Source organism: Osmerus mordax, chromosome 2, assembly GCF_038355195.1.
Source record: "Osmerus mordax isolate fOsmMor3 chromosome 2, fOsmMor3.pri, whole genome shotgun sequence".
Taxonomy (NCBI): domain Eukaryota; kingdom Metazoa; phylum Chordata; class Actinopteri; order Osmeriformes; family Osmeridae; genus Osmerus; species Osmerus mordax.
The window spans coordinates 2339345-2354078 of NC_090051.1; the positions used below are offsets into that span (position 1 = coordinate 2339345).

General features: G+C 43.0%; 2 protein-coding genes across 4 annotated transcripts in view; both read left to right on the forward strand.

Annotated features, from left to right (window-relative positions):
- Positions 1-14734, forward strand: part of LOC136933127 (protein NLRC3-like) — a 78229-nt gene that overhangs the window by 56453 nt on the left and 7042 nt on the right. Inside the window, exons 8-9 of one of the 2 annotated variants that reach the window (XM_067228510.1) lie at positions 2923-3093; positions 10218-10391. In XM_067228510.1, the coding sequence (XP_067084611.1) occupies positions 2923-3093; positions 10218-10391 (345 nt within the window). The remainder of the gene's footprint in view (positions 1-2922; positions 3094-10217; positions 10392-14734) is intronic. The other variant, XM_067228518.1, reaches the window with a different exon arrangement.
- The window catches only part of LOC136933009 (protein NLRC3-like), a 120578-nt gene that overhangs the window by 55339 nt on the left and 50505 nt on the right, over positions 1-14734 (forward strand). The gene's annotated exons all lie outside the window — the stretch shown is intronic.

The window sequence follows — 14734 nt, forward strand, 5'->3', positions numbered from 1 at the left end:
TGGCGTCTGCTCCAGATTCGCCGTGTTTGATTTGGGATCTTCCCACGTATTGTTGTAGTATATAAGAAACCAAATGTTTACTCTTCGACAGGTCAGCAAACGCTTTGTCGCCTCAATTTGTTAAAACGATTTGTTTGTTTGTAACCCTCGACCTACGGTCTCGGTTAACAAACGTTTTAACAAATCTCTGCTTTCAAAGGCGTTTGCAGATCTGTCGAGGAGTAGCTAAACATTTGCAGTTTATTACAGCCATTTTTTGAAAATAAAATACAGCTTTGGGTAACCAACTTTTATACCAATTCTACTGTATCGCTTCTTAATGGAAATAAAATACTATTTTATTACCCAGGTAAATAAATTAACAGCTATTTCTTCAAAAAAAAAAAAACACAACTAATAGGCCTATAGTCTTTCTATAAATGCTTAATAAGGCATAAATAGTTCACACTTTAGATTAGGTCACGCAACAGCCTTAACTAACAGTTAGTAAATGCTTTATAACTTGCATTACTAATCACAAGTTGCATCATTATTAAGTCTTTATAAAATAGTTGTTAAGATATCTGCAAAGCATAGTGTACATCCTGTATTCGACTTGGCATACATAATTTAAAGACATAAGTAAATATGTTGTTAGTTATTTACTCATGCTTTATAAAGGTAATGTAAATGGTTTGTTCACCATTTGCTAATGCTTTCTATACCAGCTCATGTACCATTAACACCTTTTAAACTACTGGTTTGCAACTATATTAACAAGCTGTCTATAAAGTATGATAATGCAGTTATCAAACACCTTATGAATTGTATTATGAATAAAATACATAATTTTTAACAGTGTTTATTAATGATCAACATAGCGTTTAATAATAAGCTTATTAACTATTTAATAATGTATTGTTAATGTTTCAAAATGTTTTATAAAGGATTAACTAACTATTAGTTAACACTTTGTAAATGCCAAAAAACGTTGACTTATTATAAAGTGTTACCAAATCTTCAAATTCGGAGTAACCTTCGAGCAAGCTGTTGCTCTGTTGGCTCTGTTGCGGAAAAAACAGGGCGCTCATTTTGGCCACGGTGAGCAGCCATAGACTTATGTGAGCAGCCAATAGCAGCGTTGCTGATCAAGGTTTCTACTATCGATACATACCCCCTTTTAGACCAACGTATAACTCAATCCAGCTATACTAATCATAAACAACAAGTGTGTTCGAAGAACCGAATTAGCCAGATCATGATAAGCAAGATTATGTCATCTTGGATGTGTCATTTGATCTCGGATGTAATAAGCGACGTACGGAGAACGGGCCCCTGGTCTGCATACCTGTTCAACATAACACAACCACAGTTATAATCACACCACGCACTGAATCACACACCACACACTGGTCGTAAGTTTGTGGTCTATTAAAGGTACAAGGGTTCGGACAAAGAATATTCAGGGCAGGCTAGGTTTGTCATTCAGGTACAGGGCAGCAGGCAGACTCGAAGTCAGGGCAGGCAGGATGTAAGGACCAGGGGAACTAAGAGGCAGAAAAGACTAAAGGAGGTAGAGAAAAACATGCTGGTACTGTCGGCTCGACAAACAAGAAGAACTGACCCCAAACAGAAAACACAGGGATAAATGAGGGTAGGAAGGAAGATGGGAGACACCTGGAGGGGGTGGAGACAAACATGAGATGGGTGAAACAGATCAGGGTGAGACAGGAATCTCTTTAAGACATACTACTTCATTATATTATTGTAGATTGACATGGCATTGTGTTTTGTATCTGTCTGCTAGTGTACTGTTGTCCCTGTGCTTGACACCACTATCCCTGCATCAAGGGTTGTGTGTCAGAAATAGCCAGAAACGTATGCTGCTTGGTATACTGACAGACCTGCTATTGGATGTAATATGTAATACTTTCTTGGTGTATTGTACTACTATGACGATTTTGTGAGGAACAGAAGGGTAAAATTTAAGAGGCCATTGCAAATGTTACCCTTCTGTTCCTCCCTCAAAATGGTCCTTCTCCACTTTTTAAAGAGGAAAGAAAAAGGTGCACTGCATGTACAATTTCTGACAATAGTTTGGTACGATTCCATTTGAGATAAAAGTAAAGTCAGCCAACCTGAACAGACAGTCCTCTGACTAATCAAACCTTCTTGGTGTTTAAGAGTAAAATGACAGACTGATATTCTTTATTTCTACCTCCAGAGGGTAGTAGTGTTTATAATTCTTCTTATAATCATAATAGTAATACCTCAGGATGACCACATGATGTCTCAGTATACGACAAGAGATAGAATATTCCACAGGTACAATCCAGCCCAGTGACATCAGCTTCTCAGACAGGTTAATATTTCACATTGGTTACTGACTACCGTGTCATTGTGTTCAAATCAATGTTATTTGTATAGCCCTTTCTACAAGCAATGTCACAGAGGGCCCATAGAACTGCACCTAAACCAACCTAAACCCTCAAGGAAGACAAGGAAAAACTCAGGAAAACTCAGTTAAAACATTTAAGAAAGCCTGGGAGGAGCAATTCAGTGAGAGTTCCACTTCTCCAGAGGTGGTCGGTGACTAAGAGAGGTGCAGACCACAAGCAAAGCATATTCATGCATCAAGAGTAGAGATGGAAATAAAATGTGCAAATGGATGTTGAACACAGATAATCAGAGTTCCAACTCAGTGCTCTTGATGTAACCCTAATAAACACCTAGACAGTGCCAGCCTCCCTGATTGAAACATGAAGTCTGTTCCAGAGGAGAGAAGCTCTATATGAGAACACCTTGTTTGAACACCCCTGTTGTTTTCAGCTTGCAACAGTAACTCACCACAACACCCATAGGAAATGATCAGACTGATTTTCTTTATTTCTACCTCTAGAAGATAGTAGTGTTAGTAATCCATATCATGATAACCTTCTACAGGCTGTCAGGCTGTCACATCACAGAGGAAGGATGTGCTTCTCTGAGCTCAGCTCTGAAGTCAACCTCCTTCCTGAGACAACTGGATCTAAATAACAATGATCTGAAGGATGCCGGCATGAAGCTGCTCTCTGCTGGACTGGGGAATCCACTCTGCAAACTGGACACACTGAGGTCTGTATTTATGTTCTACATGAGACAATAGTAAAGTTATAATCCGTAATGTATTTGTATGGTTGATTTAGACAACAGAGTTTCACTCATGGCTTCATCAAAGAGAGAACTGGAGGGACTATTATCTGCAGCACCTTTATGGACTCTGTAATCTAAATCAGTAGCACACATAATATCACTTTCCCATTGTGGACGTGTGTGTCTTTGTGGTTGTTGTGATGTTAATTCTTTTATACATTTGAAGTTGGGTAAAAAAAAAAACTATTTGGGGGTTTTCTCTGCTGTTAAATATAATAGCAGTCATGTTTGACCCTTATGACAACACAAGGTGTAGAGTCTTTTACCAACTCCTACATTAGGCCAATGAGGTGGGACCAGGGAAGCACTTGCTTGGACGTGTGTTCTGCGTGCCAATAATCAATGTCCACAATATGTCTGCATTTCTGTGCTGACGGCCTGCTCACGGTAGCACCAGCAATACAGTCCATTTAATTGCATTTCTGGATTAGTTCCATTCATTTTCTTTTGCACACAAATCAAACAATGACACACAAACCTGACACGGTGAAAAGCTGTATGCTTTTCCACCTAGCCACACACCTGTGTATCCCTGGCTGTTAATTACCTATATGCCTTCCCAAAGACAATGCTCCACCCAGTGCTCAAACATAAAACTGCCCATTTATTAGCATCACCAATGTGGTATATAAATAAAACAAAACAAAGTTGTATAATGGCTCCAACACAAGGGTTAAGATATACTATTCCTCATATTATTGTACATTTACCTGGACAGGGAGTTATGCATCTGGCAGCTTTTGTGCTGTTGTTTGAAAATTTTCAAAGTCTTCAATCAATCTTCAAAGTTCAAAAAACGGCACTGGAACTTGGCAAAGTTTGATGCAATGGCTTTATTGGTCTTCAAGATGACAAAAATCCCAATAAATGTGAGCAGGTTCCGGAACCCAACTGATCTTTACCCCCCAGGCATGCAATTACATAATGCTCACCTATTTTCATGTGCTATTTTACTATTGATAGTTACAGATGGTCTTCGATCTTACGCATAACACCTGTTCTGGGGGTTTCAGATTTCACTCGCACCTTAGCTTTGATGCCTTTGACCTTGCTTACATTTGGAGATGTACATTTTGCTGCTGGGTGACACTAATACGTTTTTCTCTTAAAACAGGTTCTGTAAGCCACACTTACGATGAGGCTGCTCACGCTGCTTACACAATCAGGCTCGTTGTAAATCCTCCTTACTTAGGGCTAGTGCTGACCTTGTGCAGGCGGCCACAGATAAGATTCCAGGTGTGGGGTCAAAAACAGCGGATCTTGACTTCTAGCTCAGGCCTCTGCCTGCCTCCAGGTGGCCTTCTCCCTCACTCCTCAGCCTCTGTCACCCAGATCTCACACTCAGGCTCAATATCTTCTATCGTTTAGTGGTAATAATACTAAGCTCAACTATAATAAGTCAACAGCTTAACATATGGTTCCCAGTAATATAAAATAATACTAAAAGGGGTGAAAATTTCCAAAATTTCATTTTCAATCAGATAAATCCATAATCATACCCATCATCATCGTTTCAACAGTATGGTGTCAATTTCCACGTCAGTCCCTATGGTTGGCGCCTCTTCCACTGCATGAAGGGTTTCGGATTAGGAATAGCAAGAAGTGTGCTTGGTGTATAATACTACTCTGTAACTGGCTATTTTTACTTCAGATGATGGTCCATTTACATGTATTCTTTCAGCAGACACTTTTATTCAAAGGGACTTCCAAGAGAGAGCTTTACAAAAAGTGCATAAGTCAATGATCATAAACAACGAGATAGCCCCAAACATTGCGGGTAGCCAAAACATGAAGCATACATTGTGAAAAAGCAAATAAGTGCCAAAGGGAAGAAACATAAGAGCATGTACAATTAATCAACATGATCCTCTAAAGTGCTAGAGTGTATCTGGTGGAAAGCAAGCAACAATAATATAATTCACAGCGAGTACAAATGGTTAAATCAGTTACAACTAACCAACAGGAGTGACTAACAAGTCCCTCAATAATTGTCATTGTGTTCCTGGAGGAAATAAGCTAACATCTGATCCAACAAATCTTTAAGTGCGTCTTTAGCCTTTTCTTGAAGGTGGGGAGACAGTCAGTGTCTCTGATGGAGGTGAGGAGGTGATTCCCCCATTGGGAGGCCAGACAGGAGAAGAGCTTGGGTTGGGAGCGGGTGCTCTTGAGAGGTGGGGCCACCAGACGGTTGTCAGAAGAAGACCGTAGGTGGCGGGTAGGGGTGTAAGGCTGGAGGAGAGACTGGATGTAGGCTGGTGCAGTCCCGTTCACCGCTCGGAAGGTCAGTACCAGGGTCTTGAATCTGATGCGGGCCGTGATGGGTAGCCAGTGGAGGGAGATGAAGAGCGGGGTGACATGGGAGCGTCTGGGTAGGTTGATGGTAGCATTCCATCGGAGATGCAGGGATAGTATACTGGCCCACGATTTCTGTCGGTATTGCACCTTGCGTATGCGTACATTTAAGGGCCAGGGAGACGTGCACAAAGTACGCACCAAACAAACGCAGGATACGTGCTGCAGCCATTCAGCATGTGTACACGTACATAGCGGAAAGTATATTTCGGCCTTAAGTGTCAGGTGCAACGCTGCTCTTTAGGAAGTTGAACACACTTGTATTGGTCATTTGCACAGATCACTAAAGATAATATTGGCCATTATATTCCTTGAGGTTGGTTTTGCTACATGTAACATAGCATTAAAGCAAAAAGAGAACAGAATGCAGACAATAATGTAACAACTTTAAACTACACTGCTCAAAATTATTAAAGGAACTGTTTTTTATCAGGGTATGGCATGAATTAACTTCTCTGATAATGATCTGGTCAGTTAAGTAGCAGAGGGGTACTTTCCGCTGCATTGGTGTTGATGTCATTAACAACAGGTACACTAGAGGGGCAACAATGAGCCGACCCCAAAACAGGACTGGTTTTGCATGTGGAGGCCATTTCAAGTTTTTCCCTCTTGATCTCTTTGAGTGGGAGCATGAGGCGATTTCTTAACCCTACAGAAGTTGCACATATTGTCCAACTCCGTGCCGTTGCAAGGAGATTTGATGTGTCTCCCAGCACAATCTCCAGTACATGGAGGACATTCCAGGAGACAGGCAGTTACTCTAGGAGAGCTGGACAGGGCCGTAGAAGGTCCTCGACCCATCAGCAGGGCCGATATCTGCTGCTTTGTGCAAGGAGGAACAGGTTGAGCACTGCCCGAGCCCTACAGAATGACCTCCAGCAAGCCACTGGTGTGAATGTCTCTGCCCAAACAATCAGAAACAGACTTCATGAGGGTGTCCTCAGGGCGCAACATCCTACAGTGTGCCCTGTGCTCACTGCCCAGCACCGTGGAGCTCGATTGGTATTTGCTATAGAACACCAGAACTGGCATGTCCGCCCCTGGCACCCTGTGCTTTTCAAAGATGAGAGCAGGTTCATCCTGAGCACCTGTGATAGACGTGAAAGGGTCTGGAGAAGCCAAGGAGAACACTGTACTGCCTGCAACATCATTCAGCATGACCGGTTTGGTGGTGGGTCACTGATGGTCTGGGGAGGCATATCCATGGAGGGACGCACAGGCCTCTACAGGCTAGAGAACGGCAGTTTGACTGCCATTAGGTATCGGGATGAAATCCTGGAACCCATGGTCAGACCCTACGCTGGTGCAGGTCCTGGGTTCCTCCGGATGCACGACAATTCCCGGCCTCATGTGGCAAGAGTGTGCAGGCAGTACCTGGAGGATGAAGGAATCGATACAATTGAATGTCTCTCACGATCACCTGACCTAAACCCGATAGAACACCTCTGGGACATTATGTTTCGGTCCATCAGACGCCGCCAGGTTGCTCCTCAGACTTTACAGGAGCTCACTGATGCCCTTCGACAGATCTGGGAGGACATCCCACAAGACACCATCCATCGTCTCATTAGGAGCATGCCGCGACGTTGTCAAGCATGCATACAAGCACGTGGGGGCCACACAAGATATTGAGAAGCATTTTGAGTTGAAGAAATTTAATTTTGGCAAAATGAACTAGCCTGTCACATCATTTTTTCACTTTGATTTTTGGGGTGTCTGTAAAATTAAGCCCTCTTAAAGTATGAAAACGTATTTCCATCAAAAGATGTGTCATCCTTTCGTTCCTAAGACATTAAACTGTCCATATCAGTATAGATATCCAACATAATTTTTTTTCACATTGAGATCTGATGTGTTTTCAAAAGTGTTCCATAATTTTTTGAGCAGTGTAAAATATATATATATATATATATCTGTCTGTATGTCTTTCTATGTCTTTCTGTATTTCAACATTTTATATATAAAATGTTGAAATGTTGAAATACAGAAAGACAGGCATGATGGTGTTGATGATTAACCGTTTGTTCCAACACCGTTATCCACGAACAGCATCCGAATATAGCAGTTCCTCTTCTCTCAGGATGGAAGGCAGAGCCAACAGGCAGTTATGTTGCTCTTTTGTAGCAGAATATGGTTATCTAATGACCTAACAGAATTAAATAAATACTGATAAGCATTCTGTTATTTTAAAATATATACATTTATTGGGTAGCTACGTTTTTTTTGCATACATTTGGTTAATTTCACTTCCATTTAATTCCCCTTTCATTTTTCAGAAGAACTTGCTGTTATTTCTCTATGATAATATTGTCCAATAGCATGTCGTGTTTGCATGTTCTGTCATGTGATCTCCATCTCTGGATCAGTTAGCCGTGTTTCTAAAAAGAACGACGTTAACTAATGGCGTCGGAACCAGCGATGTATATCTGCTCAGAAAATTCAAAGATAAGAAAAATGTAGCTAACATCTGAAAGTTTAAGTCAACAAAACATGACTTTCCAGTCCAGAACAAAAGTATTTCAGAGTTTTTTTACTGTAATTTTGAAGAAGTTTACCTCAGGATAACCACAGGATATTCGCGGTGTATAAACCAGGACATTTTGTAGCTAGCTAATAAAGAGCGACTAAGGTGGGATATTCTTCAATTGGAATCCAACTCAGTGGAACAAGTTCGCCAGGTAAGCTGATATTTCACCGTTTTATATGTAAAATGACATTTTAGTTGACTGAGGCAGGGTAGGGGGAACGGGAGGTAGTTACAAATATCTATGAAGAGGCAGCAGGAGAGGGCTTTGCCGATTAGTTGTTTATTAAGCATAAGACCTCATTGGCGTAATGCAGGAACGTTTGTATGCCGACTGCACGACTTTCAAACAGACGATATTGTTGTAAGATTTTAGCATTCAGTCGAACAACACCATTATATTATCCGTTTCCCAATATGGCTTTTATAGCATTCAATAAAGCGTGCTTGATGCTGCCAGTACGCACTCTCCCTGCGCGTTGAACTGCAGGGTTTCCAATCTGTCATACCAGCGCAGGTGACGACAATGTCCCTTGATTGGGGATAGCGGCCAGATTTTGTGGAATACAAAAACCTTTTTCAGTTTGAAGCTCAAGTTCCAATAAAAGGGCGAGTTCTCGCTTAATGTTTCTAGTTTTCCAATACTTCTATATCGTTGCCATTATACACAGGTAGTTTAGGAGTGATCTTATGCTGACACAATGTATCAGATTTTCCAGTCCTTATTTGCCGTTTAGTTGTTATTTATTATGCATAGTTGTAAAATGTAGATTGACATACCAGGTTTCCCAATGTCATTGGTGGTCTGTGCACTGTGGTCTGTTCTCTGGTCTGGTGAGAACTGTGTCCCTTCCCTCTACCTGTGCCCCTTCCTGTCACCTGTGTCCCTAAATATAGAACCCTGTGCCTCCAATGACTGCCACCCAGTGTCCAAAATATTCTGACAGTTCTATCTAACCAAAATAATATGACATGTCAATAAGAAACACAAATGGCTCCTACATTTAGGAAAGTGGAAGATAGATGCTGTCTATTGTGCCGGAAAGCTAAAGGAGAACTACAGCTTAACTACAGTTTAAACAAGAACTCACACAGGGAGACTTATTAGTTGATTTGGTCACTACCTCCGTATACAGAGGAAAGGACATTTTTGTTTATTGTCTATTAATTGTAAAGTGGTATGTTCACATCAACCAAGAGGCCAGTCGTGATGTGTCGTTTGTGAACGATTCCTTCATATTGAACGAATCTTTAGAATGACTGGGGAGTAACGAGTCGTCTCAGTGAGTGATTCGTTCATCTTCTCGTGGCAGCGCATAGGGACTGTTGCATTGGCTCAGTAGAGAAAACAGAAAGGATTCGTTCACCTCATTCACGTTCACGTGACTGCTAGGTTTAGCATAGAAGACGTGAATGATTCGAGTGATAATTACAGGTTTTGTTATTTTTGCTTTACTTACAGTTCAGTGCAGTAATTGTTTGCTGTGATAATTAAATACCAGTGTGATAATAAGTGACCATTTCAAATCATGCAAACTGTCATGATGTATTGTATTTAATGGGGGAGTTTTTGTGGAAATATTGTGCAATTCCTTTCCCTATAGCCTACTCTAATTTATCTTGGCTGGTTTAGATGCACTAATATTTCTTCCTTTGGAATATGATAACTGTTTCAAATAGTGGAAATATTGAACAAGCAAACTTGCTGGTTCTTTATCCTCGATTCTCTATGATCATCCCAACATTCCCAATACAAAAACCATGTTGTACAAATATATAGAATTGTCTGTCACATGGCTCTTCTTTCATTGGCTCACTTGCATGGATCCTGCACGCGTGCGTGTGTGCGTGCATATGTCTTAAAGTGGCCCTGCTTAGGCTAACTAATTGATAAGATAAGGATCTTCCTGTTTACCTAAGCCTTTACCTTGCCTATAGTTCACCTGGGGGGTTTGCCTCTCTCTACACAAATGGAATACTGAACACAGTATCATTCTTATACAGTATAAAGAGTTACATCTTCAACTTTTCTGATATTGGATTACATGGGTCACTCTGTCTAATGAGGGGAGGTGCAGCTATGACAGTACCTGCCAAATGAACCCCTCTGTGCTGACTCACTCTGGAGGCCCAGATGGATTCTGTCACAATATTGATCCTCTTTCTACAGGCTGTCAGGCTGTCTGGTCACAGAGGAAGGCTGTGCTTCTCTGGCCTCAGCTCTGAGGTCCAACCCCTTCCACCTGAGGGAACTGGACCTGAGCTACAATCATCCAGGAGAAAAGGGATTGAAGCTGCTCTCTGCTAGACTGGAGGATCCACACTGCAGACTGGAGAAACTGAAGTAAGGAGATGTTTGTTTTTTATATATACCTCTTAATGTAATGTCGCTTAACACTGAATATATCTAATTACGTTAATAGGCCTTGCATTTCTTGATGTTACAATTAAAACTGCATGTTTAATCTACAATATGGTTGTAGCCACAATCATAATTGTATTTCCAGAAAGCGGGTTTAGTGAAAACTGAGTTTTTAAACCCTGAGATGAGGGAAACTCTGGGTTTTTAGCTCCAGAAAGAGAGGTCACTAAAACCAGACGATGTAAAATGTAGCTCAGCTCAAACCTAGGTCTTAGTGTCGGTTTGAAGTGAATGTAGCTAGGGACTTCAACAAGAAAAGAAAATGGAATCAATTTGAGCGCAAAATAGTTTTTGAGCTTCATATAATATAAACATTATATTATATGAATATTATATCATATCAATATGATATCATATTGTTATATTTGCCGAATGTTTTTAACTACAAATATTATTATATTTACTCAGTTTTGGACACCTTTGTGCAGAGAATGATGATACTAAGGCCCAATCCCAATGTCCCCCCTAAACCCTAAGCCCTGAACCCTCACACACTTACTTGACGTCACCTAGTAAGTGATCGAGTGCAAGAGGCTACAAGAGCTCAAAATGCTATAAATTGGAATGGTTCAGGACTTTGCGGCATTATAGGTAAAATAGTAATGTTGTTGGATCAAATCTGATGAAAGCATATTTGGAATTTATCATCAAAGGACAACCTACACACTAGGGCTGCACGATTATGGGCAAAATGATAAGCACGATTATTTTGATCAACATTGAGATCACGATTAATTATCATGATTATTTGTTGATTTTAACCAAAACAACTTTTTTTGTCACGTAGGCTAATTATACCATGCAGTTCGTCAGTGATGAAGTAAGCAAACAGCGCTTGATCGGCCATGACTGACGTCAACGCAGCAAACCAGGAAGCAGGAATGTCCGACTTTACGCAGCCGTTTATAACTCTTCCCCGACTGCAAGCAGCAACTCTCGCTGGTCGTTTCATGCAGCCAATGTCGAATGCACCTATGGTTTACTGAGCGCTAAATTGGCTTTGCCAAAAGAATGCCGCATTTTAAATATCGCTCCATCACGCGAATTTGATCGTGGGAAGCCAAAATCGTGATTAAAATTGTATTAATTGTGCAGCCCTACTACACCCAGTTCTGGCTATATTAACCGTCAGTGAGCTTTGTGTTTAAACTTACTGATGTTAACTGTTATTTCTAACTTCTATTTCTGTTTACGTCAGGGTTGGTTGCTCCTTCCATGCTTGTTTGTTTACTGTTCTTCGTCTTTCTTGTCTTATGAGGAGGGTTAGCCAGGATCTTTTTCTCTCTTCCAGGCTTCCCCCGGTAACCCTCGTGTTTCACGTCACTACGCTGTGAATTGTGGGCAAGTCTGCAAAAATGCAGACTTACGGGTGCCTAAAATGTCTTCGAAAGAGCCCTCACGAACTTGACAATTTGACAGTGGGACAGCCCTAAGCCCTCACAGACTTAGTGAGAACGTGCCTCAAAGTCTGTGAGTCTGTGAGGGTGGACATTGGGATTGGGCCTAACCGTTCGTAAACTCCAGATTGATTGTCCTGTTGTCTCCGAGGGAAAAAGCTGTTTGACCCGTGCATTGATTCAGAGCGTGCACGGAGAGAGGGGCTTATTCACAGACGTGTCTGTTGTAGTGAGAGAGAGAGAACGCGAGCGGGGCAAGAAGGGGCTGAGCGAATCAGTATGCTGCGTGCAGCTCTACTATTAAATATTTTTTTGTGATGTTAAACAGTAAAAGCAAAAACACCATTTTATAAATTTGTGGTGGTAAATCTCTAATTGTGGCGGGCCGTTACAAATAAATTAATGTATGGGAAACACTGAAAACTGGGTGTGTTGCCACGGTAACTGACTGTGAACCTCACCTGCTTGCTGGCAGCTTTTCTGTAACAAACCATGAGTTTCTCCCTCTCCCCTCCCTCATGCTGAGCCTGAAGCTACTGTCAGACATGGGGGGTCCTTTCCTCATCAACCTGATTGTTGTTGAAGCCATATAACACATACGGATGACATGAAATTCTGATCAGAGTCTGATCCCAGACTCTGCGCTACAGCTAGCAGGTTTCAAACTGCTGAGAGCGGATCGTAACCCTGTGCTCTCTGGCAAAACGAAAGGCGGTGGTATTTGTTTTTACATTAACAGTGGCTGGTGTGAAGATGTGACAGTGATTCTGCAGCACTGTTCTCCTGATCTGGAATCATTTTTTATTAACTGTAGATCTTTTTACTCGCCACGAGAGTTTGCATCATTCATTCTGGTTGGCGTCTACATGCCTCCGCAGGCTAGCGTTAACGAGGCTCAACGTGTGCTCGCCAGCCAGATACTGAGTGTGGAGCATGAAAATCCGGATTCCTTGGTTATTGTGCTAGGCGACTTTAACAAAGGCAATCTCACTCAAGAACTCCCAAAATATAGACAATTCATCAAATGCCCTACCAGAGAAGGAAACACCCTGGATCACTGCTACTCTACAATCAGCAAAGCATACCATGCGGTCCCCCGAGCAGCACTGGGTCACTCTGACCACGCCATGGTCCACCTGATTCCTGCATACAGGCAGAAGCTAAAGCGCTGTAAGCCTGCTGTGAGGACATCAAAACAGTGGACCAGTGAAGCTATGGAGGATCTGCGGGCGTGCTTGGACTGCACTGACTGGGACATGTTCACGACTGCTACCAATAGTCTGGATGAGCTCACAGAGGCTGTGACATCATACATCAGCTTCTGTGAGGACTGCTGTATACCAACACGCACCAGGGTAAGCTACAACAACGACAAACCCTGGTTTACAGCTAAACTCAGAAGGTTGAGGTCAGAGAAAGAGGCCGCGTTTAGGAGTGGGGACAAAGACAGTTTCAAGGAGTCAAAGAACAGGTTTAGCAAGGCGGTGAGGGAGGCTAAACGACTGTACTCAGAGAGGCTAAAACACCAATTCTCTGCAAACGACTCTGCTTCTGTCTGGAGAGGGCTCAGGCAAATTACCAACTACAAGCCCAGAGCCCCCCACTCCACTAACGACTCCCGCCTGGCCAACGACCTGAATGAGTTCTACTGCAGATTTGAAAGACAATTGGACAGTCTTGAACTACCCCTTCCCACCCAGGAGGCCTCCCACCTCCCCCCCTCTACAGTGACGACTCTCTCCATTCAGGAGGGTGAAGTTAACAGACTTTTCAAGAGGCAGAACCCCCGCAAAGCAGCTGGGCCGGACTCTGTCTCTCCAGCCACCCTCAAGCACTGCGCTGACCAGCTGTCTCCGGTGTTTACCCACATCTTTAACACCTCCCTTGAGACATGCCATGTGCCAGCCTGTCTCAAGTCCTCCACCATCATCCCTGTGCCCAAAAAGCCAAGGCCAACAGGACATAATGACTACAGACCCGTCGCCCTGACCTCTGTGGTAATGAAGTCTTTCGAGCGGCTGGTGCTGGCACACCTTAAATCCATCACTGACCCTCTACTGGACCCCCTGCAGTTTGCCTACAGAGCCAACAGGTCTGTGGACGATGCAGTTAACATGGCCCTCCACTTCACCCTACAGCACCTGGACTCCCCAGCATCCTATGCCAGGATCCTGTTTGTGGACTTCAGCTCTGCCTTCAACACCATCATCCCCGCCCTGCTTCAGGACAAGCTCTCCCAGCTGAACGTGCCTGATTCCACCTGCAGGTGGATCACAGACTTCCTGTCTGACAGGAAGCAGTGCGTTAAGCTGGGAACACAAGTCTCTGACTCCCGGTCCATCAGCACCGGATCACCTCAGGGCTGCGTCCTTTCTCCTCTGCTCTTCTCCCTGTACACCAACAGTTGCACCTCCAGTCATCCGTCCGTCAAACTCCTGAAGTTTGCGGACGACACCACCCTTATTGGGCTCATCTCTGGTGGAGACGAGTCTGATTATAGGTGGGAAGCGGCCAACCTGGTGACCTGGTGCAGCCAGAACAACTTAGAGCTCAATGCTCTTAAGACAGTGGAGATGGTTGTGGACTTCAGGAGGAACACAGCCCCACTCACCCCCATCACCCTGTGTGACTCCCCAGTCAACACTGTGGAGTCCTTCCGCTTCCTGGGCACTATCCTCTCCCAGGACCTCAAGTGGGAACTGAACATCAGCTCCCTCATCAAGAAAGCACAACAGAGGATGTACTTCCTTCGGCAGCTGAAGAAGTTCAACCTGCCAAAGACAATGATGGTGCACTTCTACTCAGCCATCATTGAGTCCATCCTCACCTCCTCCATCACCGTCTGGTACGCTGCTGCCACTGCCAAGG